General features: G+C 42.0%; 1 protein-coding gene across 3 annotated transcripts in view; it reads right to left on the bottom strand.

Annotated features, from left to right (window-relative positions):
• The window catches only part of SNX10 (sorting nexin 10), a 74868-nt gene that overhangs the window by 13342 nt on the left and 43476 nt on the right, over positions 1-18050 (bottom strand). For 2 of the 3 annotated variants that reach the window (XM_059933748.1, XM_059933746.1), the window contains exon 2: positions 11908-11954. In XM_059933748.1, coding sequence (XP_059789731.1) covers positions 11908-11931 — 24 coding nt within the window. In that variant the 5' untranslated portion in view covers positions 11932-11954. Of the gene's footprint in view, positions 1-11907; positions 11955-15878; positions 15920-18050 lie in introns of those variants that run through there. The other variant, XM_059933747.1, reaches the window with a different exon arrangement.

Here is an 18050-nt window from a genome sequence, read left to right on the forward strand (position 1 = left end):
TTGCATCATGAAAAATAGGTTCACATTTTTATCAAGTTTTAAAAGTGGTCATTTCTTACCTTCTTCATTTCTCTCAATTAAAACTATAGGCCCTGGGCTTCCCTGGTGGCGCAGTGGTTGAGAGTCTGCCTGCCAATGCAGGGGACACGGGTTCGAGTCCTGGTCTGGGAAGATCCCACATGCCGCGGAGCAACTGGGCCCGTGAGCCACAACTACTGAGCCTGCGTGTCTGGAGCCTGTGCTCCGCAACAAGAGAGGCCGTGATAGTGAGAGGCCCACGCACCGCGATGAAGAGTGGCCCCCACTTGCCACAACTAGAGAAAGCCCTCGCACAGAAACGAAGACCCAACACAGCCATAAATAAATAAATTAATTAATTAATTAATTAATTAATTTTAAAAAAACAAAAAAACAAAAAAAACTATAGGCCCTGCCTGATAAATCACTTGCTAGAACACAAGTAAGAAAGAGTGACAAAGGTCATGTGAAAAGCAAGCAAGGAGAGTTGAAAATGACTTTGTGTGTGCACCCCGACTTCCTGAGAATAAGCACTACTAACTTAGTAATAGAAAGATGAGCACCTTTGACACACTCTTCTATTTTAAAAATATACTTTCCCATGTAGTAAATCATTTCATCTTCATAACAACCTCATGTTATAGATAAGAGTTAGAAAAGTTAAGAAAAATACAAAGTAGATCATTTTGTTCCTTTTTAAAGATAATAAGAACAGGAGATAGGGGGTAAAGTTTAAAATACAATATTTTTTTTAAAAAGTGCTCTTCACTAAATCAGCTTAATTTTAAAATATGAAAACGTACAACCAAAAAAGTGTTATGTTTGGCACAACAATTCATTGCTAACTGTATTTCATTTTAAATATTTTAACTTTTTGTTTTGAAAAAAAAAGACTTCAGGGCTGAAATTTTAGGCATTTTTTACTGCTTTGCTTTGGCACATCTGAAAAGCAGGCCGTCAGTGCTCTAGAGCAGAAGAAGAAAAAAGATTATGAGGTTTTCTGGACAGAGCACCTCCATTCTGTTATGCAGATAATAAAATGAGAATTTTCAGGACAGAGGATTAAGAGAGGAGGAGAAAAATAGTCCACATTCCCTTAAATCACTTTTGCCACCTATCAAGTTCGCCTTCTAAAGTAATGCTTTGCTCTTGCATTGGAGACTTCTGCCCCACTGTTTGCCCTCAGTATATATACAGGGATGATGAGTTAATGTTCCAAAAAGTCTTATTTTAAAATCTTTTCATTATGTATTTTTAAAGTCATTTAGAAGACAGACAATAAAAACAAGACAACAATATAGCAATACTCTAAACGTTTTGGCCATTTTTTCTTAACAGCGTACTCTAAATTATAAGAGGGACTGTAAAGACAATTGTTAATAAGAAGCCCTCTTACATATAGTGTGATTGGGTCAGGGTACAGTAGATCCTGCCCAGAGGTGGAAATGAAACAGAACCCAGGCACCCTGCCCTTAGTGCATGTGTGTGCGTGTGTGTGTGTGTAACTCATTTTCCCAGAGTGCTTTTCACACATCCATAGTTCTTAGAAGGAGTGAATCAATCATCAATGAATCAATGAACAGAAGGACAAATAGGTCAGGAATAGGAGAGAAGACCAGAATCCAGGGTAGACCACATCTAGCCCTCCAAATGCCCCCAACACACCCAGGGCAAGGCAGAATGTTGACAAGGGCTGACAAGGTTATCCTACCCCCGTTAAGCCAGCCTAAGGGAGAAGGCTGCTAGTCATCAGGTCACATGTAAGCCACACTCCTTCACAGGGTGCTGGCAGCTCCACTTTTCCACTGGAGAGGCAGAAGTTCTTGAATATCCCACAGGGGAAATTAAATATTTCCAACAGCTCAATGTTCCATATTAACAGTAGAAGATATGCACCTGTTACTGAAATAGTGGGCCTCCACTCAGGTTAAACAAAAATGAAAAGACAAAGAAATGCATTTGTCAATTTTTTACAAACCTGTCATTTAAAAAAAGGTTTCTGAACTAAAATTATAAAATCCACAGTTACCACAGCATCACAGACCCCTTGAACACTCAACATATTATTAATTGAAGATGGTAGTAATGACAAATAGTTCTCAAAAAAATCAGGACTTTTCTCCCCGTATTTGTTCGCTACTGCCTAACTACGTAATCTACACTTTTGGTAACATGTCCCTCTTCATGGAAAGAGCATTGAAATTGTGGTCACAAGACCAGGGGTAAATTCTGGTTCACTTACTTCCTAAATTATGAAATTATTCACTGAGCCTCCATTTCTACATCAGGAAAATAGGAATGATGCCTGTCCAGCCCATCTCAGCTGTTGGTTAGGAGGATCAAATTTAAAAATACCTGTGAGAGCACTGGGAAAATTTTCATTAAGTGCTACATGAAAGTCAACTATTATTACATAGAAAGGAAAATGCTTATAAACCCAAAGCACAGAGGTCTTTCCATAGACCTTGGCAATAAGCAATTCAGAAAAGCTAATCCAGATGTATATCTTTTTTTAAGTAAAAATTTATTAATTTAAGAACCTAGTTGCAAATACTTTAATACTGTAATTTTTCAGGGAAAGGCAGAGTGACCTAAAGATTTCACAGAACTTGCTTGGAGCAGGCCCCTCATAATATTTGTAAAAGGAATGAACACCATAATGAATACTGTAGATTCTACAGTAAAGAATCTACTTTCCTCATCTTAGTGGATTGTAATTCTTGGATTGTACCATTATTATTACTCATTATGACTAATCTTTATGTAGGAAAGATATGTTGAAAACATATTCTAAAGCCATGCTGGAAAAAGAATCTCCTAAGAACACAGCAATGCACTTTAAATGAACACTCAAAATTAACTGTGGTGCTAAGGCTCCAAATGCTTTTTCAATCCTGAAAATCTTTAACTTGGTTGAAGTGCTAAATGGCGAACTTTCTTCCTTCTCGTTCCCTTCAACGTTGCTGTTGCCCTGAGAGCCATCCCAGGCTGCTGTTCTTCACACCCTGTTAGGATTCCAGGACGACCTCATCCAAACATATGGTTTCAAGTGCTCAGCATGAGCTGATGATTCTCTCTCCATCCCAGCCCAGGCATCTCCCCACATACCCAGCCTCCTCCCTAGACAGCTCACTGGGAAATCCCACGAGCACAGAGAGTCCACACCCTTCCCACATTCTCCTCCGCATCTCATCCCCAGCAACCCCAGCCAGAAACCCAGAGTCCCCAGACTTCTCTATTTGACTCACTGACCACGTCCTCCAGATTCACCCTTCTTTGATCCACCCACAACTCTATTCCCACTGTGAGTGCTTTGACCCAAGGACTGCTTGCCCAACATTAATGCAAGGGCTGCTAATTGATCTCTGGGCCCGTAATTCATCCCCCACACTAAAACAAGAATGGTTCCAAAGCACACATCTGATGATGTCCTTTTCCCGCTGAAAATCCTACAAAACCTGCCCCATAACCTTCAAGATCAAGTTCAAACTCTGTAGTTAGCACAATATAGCCTTTCATGATTTTCACTCTCCTTATCTCCAAAGGCGAAGCTTACATCCCCATACACAACATGCAATTTCACACCTGCATGCCTTTGAACATGCTGTTCTCTCTGCCTGCACTGCTGTCCTCACTCCAGTTTCTGCTTTTTCCTTCATCGCCATCACCTGGTTCTTTCTTTTATGTTCTGCTAACTCCAATCCATTTTCAAAATGTTACTCAGTCTCCAGAAATTCTTCTGGAATTCCTCTGGAAATCCTCAGATTCACCCAGTCTGATTAATTTGACTCTACTCCGAGCCCCTACTGCCTCTGGGCATACCTAGGGCATCCTCCCTCTTCACCATGCCTTACTGCACTGTAATTACCTGCAGGCCTCCTCCACTAGATGCTAAGCTCCTTTAGGGTAGCTTAGGCTGTCCAGCATGACTTGAGTGCCTGGTGCACCCAATGCAGTCCGTTAATATCATTTAATGAATAAATGCATGCCTGCAGGAATAAATGAACTGGCTTCAGGAAAAAAAAAAGATGAGATCAAACTTCAACTGAAATAAAAACCTCATCCACCTGGGTTCTTGGACTCCACGAATTAATGGTAAGTTATTTAGCAGCTGGTCTAAAGTTTATCTTAATTTAACAAACCCCTTCCTCTCAGGGTGTGCCAATTAACAGCACATGGCTACAAGAGCAATGTTTAAGATCTATGAGAATCAACTGTTTTCAAGCACCCTAAAGAACTCCAGAAGCACCTATTTACATAGAAATAATTGAAAATCATTCTGAGAGCGCCAATAACTTGAGTCCCCTAAGACTTGTACCAGACAACAATTTGTTCGCATAGTTGGAGTTAAAATATGTACTTGAAAGTAATAAAAGTACATTTATTTTAAAATATTCTATAATTCAGATGGGCCCCCCTCCCCCAATCTGCAATTAGTAGGAATTAGTGAAGTTTCACGATACTTCCAGCTACGAATAGCACACCCAGGAAGCCAAGGTTCACCTATAATCTCTTAATTAGACGCATCCCTCATGACGCTGCCCACCATCCTTCAAAGGAATGTTGACAGCCTGTCAGCCGCAGAGGACAGCTCCAAGTTCCATAACTAGAATCATATGGATTTCCTATGAAAATTGCTTCAGTAGCAGCAGTTAGTCAATTTAATAACCTTATTAAACACTTTAATGACTTCTTGGGCCTAATGATTATATCTAGTATGAAGGAAGAAGTCAGGCCAAGGAGAATTAAAAATTTAAGCTAACTGATCCCTGTCAAGCTAACTGCTCTCCATGTGAAAACAAAGTTCTGAAGAAAGAGAACTGCACTCTTTGAAAATCAAATTCCTGTGTTGTCTTATAATAATCACTCTTCAATTTCAGTGTACCCCCTTCCCTCCCCAACTCCCACCCCAGGTTCAACCTTTATCCATTTATCCATCTACCTCGTCTTTTTTTCCTTAGCCCTGATATATGAGAATAAATCAACAATAAAAATAACCATACTGAACAAGGCATGTGCATGTGCCAGGCACTGTGGTTAAGTGTTTTATACATGTTTTCCTTTCATCTTTATGACAATCCTAAGAGGTCAGTAATATTATCACCCCCTTTTTACAGATAAGAAAAATAAGGCTTCTTAAGCTTAAGCAACTGGCCCAAAGTCAAATGGCCAACAGGCTGAGCTAGGTTTCAAACTCTGTTCTGCCTTGCTCCAAAGCCTGTGCTCTCAAACATGTTCTACTGGGTGGTTCTTTAACAATAAATAATACATCTCCGATTTCACTATATTTCCAATGTCACATAAGTGCATTATTTTGGAGGGGAAAAAATTATTTTCTTTGCTATTAGCTAAAATATCAGTTCAAACAACATGTTCTTCTGAAACTCTGTCCCACTAGCTTCTCAAAGGCCTTGTATTTCATTTTTATATTTCTAGCACCAAGCACAGTATTGGCACTCATTAGTAAGTGCTCATGAAATGTCTGAGAATTAACCAATTGATTATAAACAAGATTCAAAAACAAAGGATGTACAGGTTCTGTATGCTGAAAACTATAAGATGCTATTGAAAGAAATCGAAGAAGTATATACTTCTTTGTATATATCTGTGTAAGTATATTCTATACTGTGTTCATGTATTGGAAGAGTCAACACAGTAAAGAGATAAATTCTCCCCAAATTGATCTATAAGTTTAATGCAATTCCTGTAAAAATCCCAGCAAGATTTTTTGAAGACACAGCTGACCTTATTCTAAAATGTACATGGAAAGGAAAAGACCCTAGAATAGTCAAAATAATTCTGAAAGAGAATAAAGTGGGAGGAATCCTTCTTCCTGATGTTAAGGCTTACTATACAGCTATAGTAATCAGGATAGTGTGGTACGGGTAGAGGGGCACAGGTCAATGGAACAGAACAGAAAACCCAGAAATAGACTTATGCAAATATGCCCAACTGATTTTAGACAAGGGTGTAAAAACAATTCAATGGAGGAGAGATAGCCTTTTCAACAAGTGGTTCTGGACCAACTGGACATCCCCAGGCCAAAAGATGAACCTTGACCTGAACTTTGCCCCTTACGTAAAAATTAACTCAAAATGGACCGTAGATTTAAATGGAAACATAAAACCATAAAACTTTTAGAAAAAAACATAGGAGAAAATCTTTGTGACCTATGATTAGACAGAGTTCTTAGACTTGACACCAAAATGATAATCCACGTAAGGAAAGAGAGCTAAATTAGACCTCGCCAAACCTAAAAACCTTTGCTCTGCACCTCCTGTGAAGAGGTTGAAAAGAAAAATTACAGGCTGGAAAATATCTGCAAATCACTCATCCCTCCAAGGACTTGTAGCTAGAATACATAAAGAACTCTCAAAACTCAACATGTAAAAAAAACAAAGAATTCAATTAGAAAATAGGCAAAACACATGAAGAGGCATTTCACTAAGGAAGACATACAGATGGCAAACAAGCACATGAAAAGATGTTCAACATCATTAGCCATTAGGGAAATGCAAATTAACACCACAATGATATGTCACTACATACCTATCACAGTTTCTACTATTTTTATAGTACAGTAAACATAACTGTGTGCTAACTGTAAAAATATTTATTCTTATTACAAAAAGATGAGTACAGACAAAAGCTAACAAACAAAGAATCTCTAGGTGTTAGTATTAGTTTTTCATAGCCTTGATGAGAATCTTCTACCACAAAAATGAAAACTTGTTTCATTTTGTGCTCACTTTCTCAGGCCATTTTTATCCTATTCCAAAGTATATATCCATTTTATATGTTTATGTATTTGAACTGGAGACTCATTCATTCAATTAAAATGTATTGAGTCCTGGTTCAGTGCGAGGCACTGACATTTAACCAATGTCTTATTCGCCAAGGTTCTATCCAGGACTCCCACATAACAATCTCAAAACTAAAATTTAGCCCCTTTAACACACCATACATTCTTTACAAATAACATGCTTGAAAGGCAGAAGGAATGTATCAAGTAACCTTCCTTTATTTCCTAATAATATTTATGACAAATAACCTAAAAGACATACTCCAAGGAATGTTACTTGTCACTTTATAGCTTTGAGTGTGTTTAAATGCCGTTCTCTGGCAGTTTTGAACGATGACTTTTAAGAAAGCTTTTATTACGTCGGGATAAATAGCTGTGAATGAAATTCAACTAGGCCTGCCTTTTACATGACTTATAATAATTCATGATGTTACGAGTTTCTTTACACAAGCAGTGTCCAGAATTAAGGAGAGTTACCTTTTGGTATTTCATAATACATTAGTGGAAAAAACTCATCTTTTACAACAAGAAATAACTGCCAACCTGTGTTAAACTACACCACAAGGACACGATCAGCAAAATCCAGAATGTGAAAACATCTATAGGTCAAAAGATGCAGTTTCTTCAACAAATAAATTGCACAAGGGGGAAAATGGGCAGAATGAGAGGTTTTAAGCAATATATTAACCAAATGCAATGTGTAGTTCTTATTTGGATCATGATTAGAACAACCAAATATACAATTTTTTTTTCAACATCATCAGGGAGACTTGAACACTGACTGAATATTTGATGATATGAAGGAATTAATGTTAATTATTTAAGGTGTGATAATGTGGTTTGTTTCTAAGAAGGGTCATTTGTTATAAATGCATACTAAAATATTGACAGATGAAATTACACTATGCCTAAAATTCGTTTCAGATAATTCACTGTGTGGTAGCAGGAGGGAATGGGTGGCAGTGGGGCAATAGCTTGGTCATGAATTAATAACGTGTTAACTCTTGAACCCTCAGGTACATAAGGGCTCATTATATTAGTCTCTCTATTTGTGTATGTTTAAAATTTATAATGAAAAGTTAAAACCAGTAAAGGAAGAGAAGGAAGGGAGGAAGGGAAGAAGGGAAGAGGTCATCTCAAGGGGACTGCTTTACGAAAAGAGACACATGTGGCACTTGAAAGCGAAAGTAAGTCAGAAACATGAATCTGAAAGCGTTAACCATGAGTTCAACAGGTACTGACACCGTTAACATAATGACATCCTAATACTTATCCACATTTGAAAAATTAGATTTTTTCATTATTATAAAAATAAAATACGTATGTGGTTAAAGAAAAAGAGATCATTTCAAGTACAGATGAGAACACCATGAAAATGAAGTCCCCCTCCTACTGGACTTCCAGTTTCCTGTCAGCCTATCTAGGACTTTTATATACTTTTTCTATTATACACATAATTGGCACATACATGTATATATATGTTTGTGTATATACATGTATATATAATTTTTAATGCAAATGGGAGCACACTGTAAATACTGTTTTGTACCTTGGTTTATTCATTGCACAGTCTTTTAGAAATCTTTATGTGTGAGCACATATAATTCAATGTTATCTGTTTTAAAACTAACTGTTTTAGAGCAGTTTTAAAAATACAGAAAAATTGTTCAAAGACAGTAGAGAATTCCCATATATCCCATACCCAGTTTTCCCTATTATTACATCACGTCACATAGGCAGGGAGGAAAGGAGGAAGGAAGAAAAATTGAGTTTTGGGGATTGGGAAAGGGTCTTGTCTTGTCACTTCCCTTCAAAGTCCCCAGCATCGCAGGACACCAGGTGGAGGTCTTGCTTATGGGATATTCTTTAACGTTATTCACTGGTTCCAGCTCAGTCAGTTTCCAATCAGAAATCAATATTAAAACCATGCTTTCCTAGAGCAAGCCCAAAATGTTACCATCAATCAGTGTAAGTGTATCTTGAACACTTAAATGTTAAGCTTAGAGCCAACACATCCAAAACAGCAGCACATCCTTCCCACCTCTCCCTGTAGGACCCTGTGTGGCAGGGTCCTCATGGTGCCTGGAACTGTCCCGGGCCCACTTGGGTCTGCTCCACTCAAGGGATCTCCTGCCACGGAGCTTTGGATTTACTGTCACTCAAGTGTCAATAAATGCTAATTGCCATTATATCCAATATAAAGTATGTACATTTTGAAGGAGAAAAATCTCTTATACAAAAGGTATGAATCTCTAAAGGTAGAATTCAGCCATCATGATCCAGGAGAGCTGGGGAGATACACACACACACACACACAGAAAAGAGGTTTCAGCCCACCCTTCCAGTCACATCACATATGAAGGACTATCCCACTTCCACCAAGCAAGCCCTGGGCAGAGACACAAACACAGTTCCTTGGAGAGGCTAGAATGTCAGACTCCATGAAAGAGTGTAAACTGCTTATTTACATACCACATAAGATGAGCTCAATGTGGCTGAAACCAAAGGTCCTTAGTGATGCAGGAAAATCAACCTGTTCATTCTGGGTGTTAGAATATAAAGAGAACGAAAACGCCTGGCTCCGCACAAGACGCCGTCTGAAACGCGTTTCCTGTCACAGCCACCTGCCTTTTCATTAGGGTTCTGAGTTCTGTCTCATTAAACAGAAGAGTTGATTCAGTTGGGTCCACCTAATTATTCTTATTAAAATATGTAACCATAATATTTTAATTGTAAATTAAAGCTGCATGCATGAATGAATCTGAATTCATTTTAATTTTACAATGGCCCAATGCCAAGGCCTTTTTACAGGGAAGATCCATCAGCACGGATACCGCTCTCGTGGGAGTTCAAACCAATGTGCAAATGGAATATGTTTAGCTAACAAGGGAGCCTCTCCCTCCCTGTTCTCCTCTCTCTAGATTTATTGCGGTAATAAAGCTATTTTAACAAGAGAGACTGCAATCGACTCCCCACTCTACCCACCCCATCTTTAAAAAAAAAAATTTTACCAAACTCCTAAGCTGGCACTACCAGCTTAGGTAGAACCAAGATGTCAGTCCTGGGCCGTTTGCATCTTGAACAAGGATGGTAACTAGGTCTCAATTGACATGTCAACCTTACGATTAATTAGTAATGTCTCCTGTGGGCACCAAGCGCAAAGGGCTTACACACACGCTGCCCCCTGGTCTAGATTCTAGAACAATCAGTGATATTGCATTCAGCTCTTACATATGCAGTTAGGTGGGACTTGAATTATTTTCCACTAAACAACCACCAGCCACCAGGATATTTAAAGGCTCAGCCAAAACCTCCTCCACTTCTAACTGGCATTAGCTACAGGGTGCTGATGCGGTAGCTGCTGAGATAAAAATATCTTGATAGCTGAGGCTTTAGGAAAGCCTCTCCTTGACTTCTAAGCTGGGGCCTGAAAGATAAGAAGTCGTCAGCCTGTCAAGGTGGTGTGAAGGCTGGGGAGAGAGATTATTCCAGGCAGTGGGAAAAACATCTGTGAAACCCCAGGGGCCCAGGGCACACAGAGCAATCAAGTTTCCAAAATAAGGCGTGAGAAGGGCAGTGGGCGGAGGGAGGAGCAGGAGACGAGCCTGGGGAAAGAAGTAGGGTCAGATCATACAGGGCCTTAGAAACCACATTTAGGAGTTTGGACTTTGTTCTAAGAGCAACATGAGAGAAACCAAGAAATTCTGGCCACACACAGAAAATGAATTGATATGTGATGAACAGTAGTATGTTACGGCACATCCAGAATCTCGCCTTGCTGTGCTTATTTCTTGCTGAAAGAGGCTCAAGTAAATTTCTGGGCATTATACCTCTTTCTCCTTAACGGTATTTTCCTTTTCAATTGAAGGACTTTCCAGTTTAAAACTGCTTAATGTTATAATATTATTACATAATTAATTATAATAAAGGACTTTGCAAGGTCAATATAATGCTTTCTTTATGCAGTTGGTTAAAGTTTGTGTCTAGTTTTTATTAACTGAAATGAACTTTAAAAAATCATGATTAAACCGACAAAGCAAAAAAAAAAAAAAAAAGAAAGAAAAAGCTTCTCATTGGAAAAAAGTCTTTGTTGCTTTCATGGGTAGCTTTCTCCCCCGGAGAACAATTTTTAAAATGTGCCTTTGGAATAGTGCCGGCTGTCAGCACAGCTCCACTCTCAGGCCAATACAGGTGTGTAGTGAAGCATTCAGCTTACCTGAAAGGAGGCCTGGCCTCTGCCCTTGGCTTCTGGGAGGTGATCTCTAGGCCCCTGGAATGTCTTGCCTGACAAGAGTATCTTTGTTTGCCTGGGCTTTGGCCACTGGACAGTCTAACAATGTGAATATGATGGAGGCTTAGGGCCACGCTCTATCAGCTGTGACCTCTGGAGGAACTAGAGACTAATGGTACTAGCCTGATCCCAGGAGAAGCGGACAAAAAGGTCGGCCATGCAGGCAGGATTAGCCCCAATAAAAACTCTGGACACCAAGGGCACAGGGGAGCTTCCCTGTGGAAATTATCACACACTGACTCCTTGTGGAGAGAATAAGCAGTAGCTCTGCATTTGGGCCCCTTCCCAACTTGGCCCTCTGCATCTCTTCCTTCAGATGGTTCTAACTGGTATCCTTTCCCTGTAATAAACCATAACGGTGAGTATAACTGCTCTCAGTGAGTTCTGTGAGTCTTTCTTGTGAATTATCAAAACTGAAGATGGTCTGGGGAACCTCCAAATTTGAAATTGGTATCAGAAGTGAGGGCAGTGTGGAGACTTGCAGTTTGGCCACCTTCGCAGAGAAGGTATTTCCTGAAGCAGGCACCGTGGTCCCAGCACTGTTTAACACAGGGACAAGGAAGAAGCATGCCTGGTCTTCGTACTGGGTAGGGCCAAGAAGGCTGCACTGACGCTGGGGAGTGGGGGTCAGCAGGTTCAGGAGGGCAGCTGTTTTGTTCTTTCATTAGCCCCCTTCTATGATGTCCTGTGGTATATCTTGACTCTCCTCTACAGATTTATGGTTAGAGAATGAAGAACTAACCTGTAGTGAGTCAAAGCACATGGATTATCTATTTGGGGATTTCTGATGACATACCTCTTTCTGCTGTTCTGGAAACATCTTCAACACAGGACACGATCGACCTGAAAAATAAGATACCAACACTCAGTGATTTGGAACCTCCATACAGGAGCAGATATGCCTCTCAGGGCCTCCCACCCAGATCGCCCTTGAGAGCCTGCCCTCCCACAGTCTCTGAAAAGTATACCTATGCTTCTCCCCCACCCTGTCTCCTGCTGACCCAACCAAGGTGAACATCGGTCCACCTGGGAATTGGGAGCTTAGGACATGGCAAGGCCAAAACAGCCAGATGATGACCGGCCCTCAAACTGAAGGCCAGGCAGAGTCAGGCTGAAGGTGGAGCCTTGGGGAAATCAGAGGAGGCTGGAGATGTTGGGGAGCAGAGGACCACGAGGGGCAGCAGGGGATGCTGGTTGGCAGTGAGGTGAAGAGAATGGAAAAGATGCCCAGAGATCCACCACTGAGAACAGCCCTGATGGTTTCACCAGCAACCCAAGCTTTCAAGGGACAGGTCACTCCTGTGACATTTAAACTACTCCAGAGTTCAGATAAGAGACGGTGTGGCCCCAAGAGGGATGAAGATCGGAACCTTGATTCTGAGCCTCCAGTCAGTGCAGTCAGCCTCTGGGCTGATTCCAGGCCCTGCATGTTCCTAAGATTGTCTATTGTTCCTTAAAACCCCACTTAGCTAGTTGGACTTAACACCTACTCCCTGCCAAAAAAAAAAAAAATTTTAATCCCCTCACTCTATGCATGCACATGTATTTTACAACAGAAAGGTGGCTATGGCTGCATGGTCACGATTTGCCTTTATTTTGATAATATAAGTCTGACCCCACTTTCCAGATGATTATTATCATCCACAAGTATTTCCTGAGTCTCCACGAACGTCCCTGGCACTGCAGGAAATACGAGGAAGCAAGAATTCCAGTTCTGGTCTCCAGTCCCACATGGTGGGTGTCGGGGAGGAGAACCCAGAGCAGGCAGAGGAAAGAGCTCCCGAAGGAGGTGAGCGAGCCACACCGTGAGCAGTGGCTGTGCTTCCAAGGGGAAGGAAGGTCCTTTCAGCCAGAGTGAGTGAGCGAGCAGGAGGACCCCCAGGGGAATTTCAGTGTTCACGGAAAGAGGAGGAAGAGGTGTGACAGTGGCATACACAGAGGATGGGGGAAAAGCGTGATGGACAATCCAGAGATGGGGGCCAGGCCTGTTCAGCTGAGGGGAAGGGTTCATGGAAGGTGGGAAGCTGCCAAAAAGGTAGGTCTGCATCCTAACCTCTGGAACCTGTGAAGGTGATCTTATTTGGAAAAGGTGTCTTTGCAGATGGGTGGGCCCCAAATCCAATGACAACTGTCCTTATAAGAGACAGAAGAGAAGAAATCATCCACACACAGAGGAGAAGGCCATGTGAAGATGGAGGCAGAGACTGGAGTGATGCAGCCACAAGCCAAGGACACCTGGAGTCACCAGAAGCTGGAAGAGCAAGAAAGCCTTCTCTCCTAGCGCCTACAGAGGGAGCACAGTCCTGCCAACACCTTGATTTCAAATTTCTGGCCTCAGGAATGGTGAAGAGAATAAATTTCTGTTGTTTTAAGCCACAAAGTTTGTGGTAATTTCTTATGGCAGCCACAGGACACTAATACAGAGAGGTTCTCTGGGGATTAGACTAGAAAGGTAGGCTGGGAACATAGCTGGGGAAGGGGGAATTCATTCATTCACTCACTCACTCACTCAGCATTTATGTGCCATGTGCTGGAGTAGGAGTGGAACATACAGTAGAGTGCAGAGCAGACTCAGAGCTTACGAGATGACTTCATAAATATAGTGTAGAAGTGACAGGAAAGGAAAGGAAAGGTCAGCCTCTTGAAAGAACAGAGAGACTAAATAGGAAGGTGGGGGAATGTCGCCTGGGAAGGCTGTACTGAGAAAGTGGCACTTAAGCTGAGGCCTAAAGGGTGGTGTGACTTAGCCAGGAAGGCTACAGGAGAAAGGCATTTTAAGCAGAGGGCCTGGCGTGTGCAAAGGGGCGGAGGCTGGAAGGAGGAGCAGCTCAAGAGTTCAGGTTATTGAAGGAATCCCTGCATTGGCTGAAGGCTAGGCCATGGGTTACATCCATCTTGGGATTCCACCCGAAACACTGATCGGGTGGGTCCTTGACCCCATGCCGCCACCCCTTCCAGATCCTCCTGCCACCTCCCACTCCTCTTCCCCACCCCTGCTCAGAAACCACTTCCCCGCTCCTGCCCTAGCTCTTCACCCCCATTGCACAGCGTGTTGTGCAAGTCCCTGCTGGCATTAACCTCACTTGCATCATAATACTTGTATATTCTCTTTCTCCCAGTTGACTGAATGTCTCCAACAAAGCACATCTGCGTTTTCTTGTGTAAACTTCACAACCATTCTGTGAGGGAGATTTGAGTGTCCTCACTTTACAGGTAAGAAAACAGAAGGTTGGAGGGAGCGGGTTGCCCCAGGTCACATAGGGAGGGAGAGAGCTCGATTAGTCCAGTGTGAACTCAAGCCAGTCTGCTTCCCAACCCAGGTCTTCCCGTTGCCTGAGGCTGCCTCCATGACTGTGTGGCTGGACAAACGGTTCAAATTTGGGGTCTTAATTTAATTCTCCCCAAAGGACTTGAGCTTTTCACCCACCCCCACCCAAGGCAGGAGGATTCAACAGTTCTCACAGGGCATGGGCCACCCTGAGATGCTACAGACCAAGTCAAACTGTACAAATAGGAAACTGAAAGTTTAAACTGGCTCCAAAACATCACAGAGAACACACAATCAAGCTTTAATATTTTAAAGCTGGATAGAGGGATGGGGGTGGGGTTAGAGGGGAGAAGACTTCCATTTTCCACTCCATCCACTTCCACATTGTTTGAATTTTTCCAGTGAACACAAATTAATTTTACATTTTTTCAGGTAACAATCATTTAAAAATAAACACAATAATTCTATCAGAAGTATTAAAAAAGAAATGACAGGCCCAAAATGGAGACACCTGTGCTAAAACCAAGACTTAATACCTAACCAAACTGCCATTACAACCTTCCCCAGGAATGTAATCCCAACTAGAAAATGTGAAATTTTCTAGTCAGCACCAATTAGGTCACTCTTTTGATCCCCCCAAAGGAAGATGAGGTAACTCCTTCGGTCCCCCATAGGGAGGTTACCTAAGCCAGAAATAATCTTTTTGTTTGTTTATGGCTTGTCTTGCCTTTGAAAACCTCTCCCTCTCTGCAGCCCTTTGGAGCTCCCCTCTACTTGCTAGATGGGATGCTGCCCAATTCATGAATCGTTCAATAATGCTAATTAGATCTTTAAATCTACTTGGTTGAATTTTTGTTATTCAACAGAAGAAATAATGACTCAAACATAAATTATGGAAGATTTTTACTTCATGTAAAATAAACAGCAGATTCAAACGTAGGAAAAGATGCTACCTTTATAACGCAATAGAAAATGTCATCTGGTACTAGACCTTGCCATGGCATTTACTGATGGGGAGAAGGAAATTAAATGACAGCACAATAGAATGGTTTGAGAGAAAAGTTAGATGTCTATAATTTAGCAAACCAAAGCCGCTAGTCAGGAACTGCCCCCTGATAAACTATGCCCTCCTGGTGGGTTGTAAAATTTTTCATTTGTTTAGATTTCCAAATTCCCCAGGTTAGCCCCTATGCCTGTCAAAATAATGGATATGGAGAATTCTTGCCTCACTGAAAGACTTACAGGAACCAGTGTGGAGATCTGACCCCAGGTGACCATCAACAAGGCTGTGCTTGGAGCATTTTCTCTCCCCACCACAACCAGGGAACCACAGCATACGTCCATGGTCACCCACTGCAATCCATTCTCCCTCCCGCTTACTATCCTCACAAGAATTGGTCAATCTCACAGCCATTCCAAACAACAGGGATGATTTCTCAAACCTGTTATTCAGGTTAGAGTTGGGGACACACAGATGACGGAGCTACATGGTGACCCACCCCACTGGAAAATATGGCAGCTACCGAGAATCCTCTGAGAGACTCAACGTGTGTCTTCATGACTGCATCACCACCTTGAGAGTAGGATTTGCCAAAACCAGAAACTCCAGGAGGAACCTGCCTCCACTTTTCACCCTGGAATATTTCTTCTATAAAACAGAAAACATTTGTGAAACAAACAGAATTCTCTAGAGCAGAGGTCAGCACTATTTTTCTATGAAGGGCCAAATGGTAAACATTTGAGGCTTTGCAGGTCATATGGACTCTGCTGCAACTATTCAAATCTGCCATTCGTAGTAAGAAAGTCCCCACAGACGGTAAGTAATCAAATGAACACGGCAGTGTTCCAGTAAAACTTTATCTACAAAAACAGGTGACAGTAGTTTGCAGACCCCTGCTACAGAGCAATCGAGTATTGTGCTTTCAGTTCTATACCTTAAAAGCCCTTTCTTAAATCAACAGGGGACAACCTTCGTATCGCTAAGCTTGGTCTGTACACCTAATGGTGGTCTCCTCTCCGCCAAGCAAATTACTGACCAAAACTAGGCTCTATATGTGAGTGGAGTGAAAAAGGGTTACACATGTTCTCCACCGGTGAAATAAGGAATAACAAGCACGGTTTTTAGATTTCTTTAAAATGAAAATAGAAGGGGGTGAGGTTCAAGTAGCACAGTTTTGGTTTTTCCTACCATCCCATGTCCAAACAACAAACTTGTTAATCATGAAACAAGATCTGAATTTACATCAAAGTCACAAGGATATCCTGAACAGAATGAAACTGGTTTTATCAAAAATCTACAGTTATTGACCCACCATAACAATATACAATTTCATAAACCAAATAGACATGTTTTCCTGTACTTCCAATACAGAAACCAAGAGAAACCTCCTGTGTTTCCAGAATAAAGTGCAGGTGGATTCATAACTAACCTCACAGTGGACAAGGCCTAAGCGTAAGGGGAGATGAGTGTATTTTTATAAGGAAACAACTTTATCTTTCTTTTCTTTGCTGTGTTAGGAGGAAATATACTTAAAAATACAAAATATACTTAACCTCTTCTCCCTTCGGGAAGTGTGGCCAGCTTCCAAGAGTGGGGGGCTTCAGGCTGGGGACAGGCCTGTAAGTTGGGTGTGGAGAAGGCAAAAAACTAAAAAAGATACCATCTGATTATTATTTCCCTCCATGTCTCACCGTCTTGCTTTGACACTGCTTCCTGCCTAGTCTTAGAGAAGAGACTCCACTACGGGACACCCGTGCTTGGGGAATGGCATCACTTACCTGGTTCCTTTCCTATTACAATTCTGCCTCCAGAGAGGGTTATAAGACAGTTAGACAAGAGCCTTGGTACTGAGGTGGGGGAAAGGGTGTGAGATAGAAACCCCAGGGAGCACCTGAGAGGGTCCAAGGGGAGTTGGCCGAATAGCCTGGGTCACTCTCAGAGGTATCTAAGAAGTCGAGGGGGGGGGGGCTTCCCTGGTGGTGCAGTGGTTGAGAATCTGCCTGCCAATGCAGGGGACACGGGTTCGAGCCCTGGTCTGGGAAGATCCCACATGCCGCGGAGCAACTAGGCCCGTGAGCCACAACTACTGAGCCTGCGCGTCTGGAGCCTGTGCTCCGCAACAAGAGAGGCCGCGATAGTGAGAGGCCCGCGCACCGCGATGAAGAGTGGCCCCCGCTTGCCACAACTAGAGAAAGCCCTCGCACAGAAACAAAGACCCAACACAACCAAAAAAAATTTAATTAATTAAAAAAAAAAAAGAATAGCTCTTTAAAAAAAAAAAAAAAAAAAGAAGTGGTGGGCGGGGTGTGGCTACTTCCAGGGGCATCCAGTAGCTGTGTTGATCTGTGGTTCTCAAAAGCTTCGTGCCCACCCTTCAAAGGGAGAACTTCCTCCCACTGCACCAGTCCTGTGCCTGAGGCTCCTCGAGTGTGCACAGAGGAGAGAGCCGTGTTCTGCCATGCCTGTGTCTCACCAGCTCACTGCCTCACAGGGGAAAGGCTGGCCATGCCAGGGAGTTTATGTTGTGGCCGTCATGCTCCCTAGGGCACTGAAGTCCCCAAGGAGTCCTCTAGGACACCGAGAGGAATTGGTCCTAGTAGTATGGTTAGTAAACATCTCCCTACCCTCACATAAACATAAAAACAATACAAAGAACTTGAGAAAACAGTGA

Source organism: Balaenoptera ricei, chromosome 9 (assembly GCF_028023285.1).
Source record: "Balaenoptera ricei isolate mBalRic1 chromosome 9, mBalRic1.hap2, whole genome shotgun sequence".
NCBI classification, from domain to species: domain Eukaryota; kingdom Metazoa; phylum Chordata; class Mammalia; order Artiodactyla; family Balaenopteridae; genus Balaenoptera; species Balaenoptera ricei.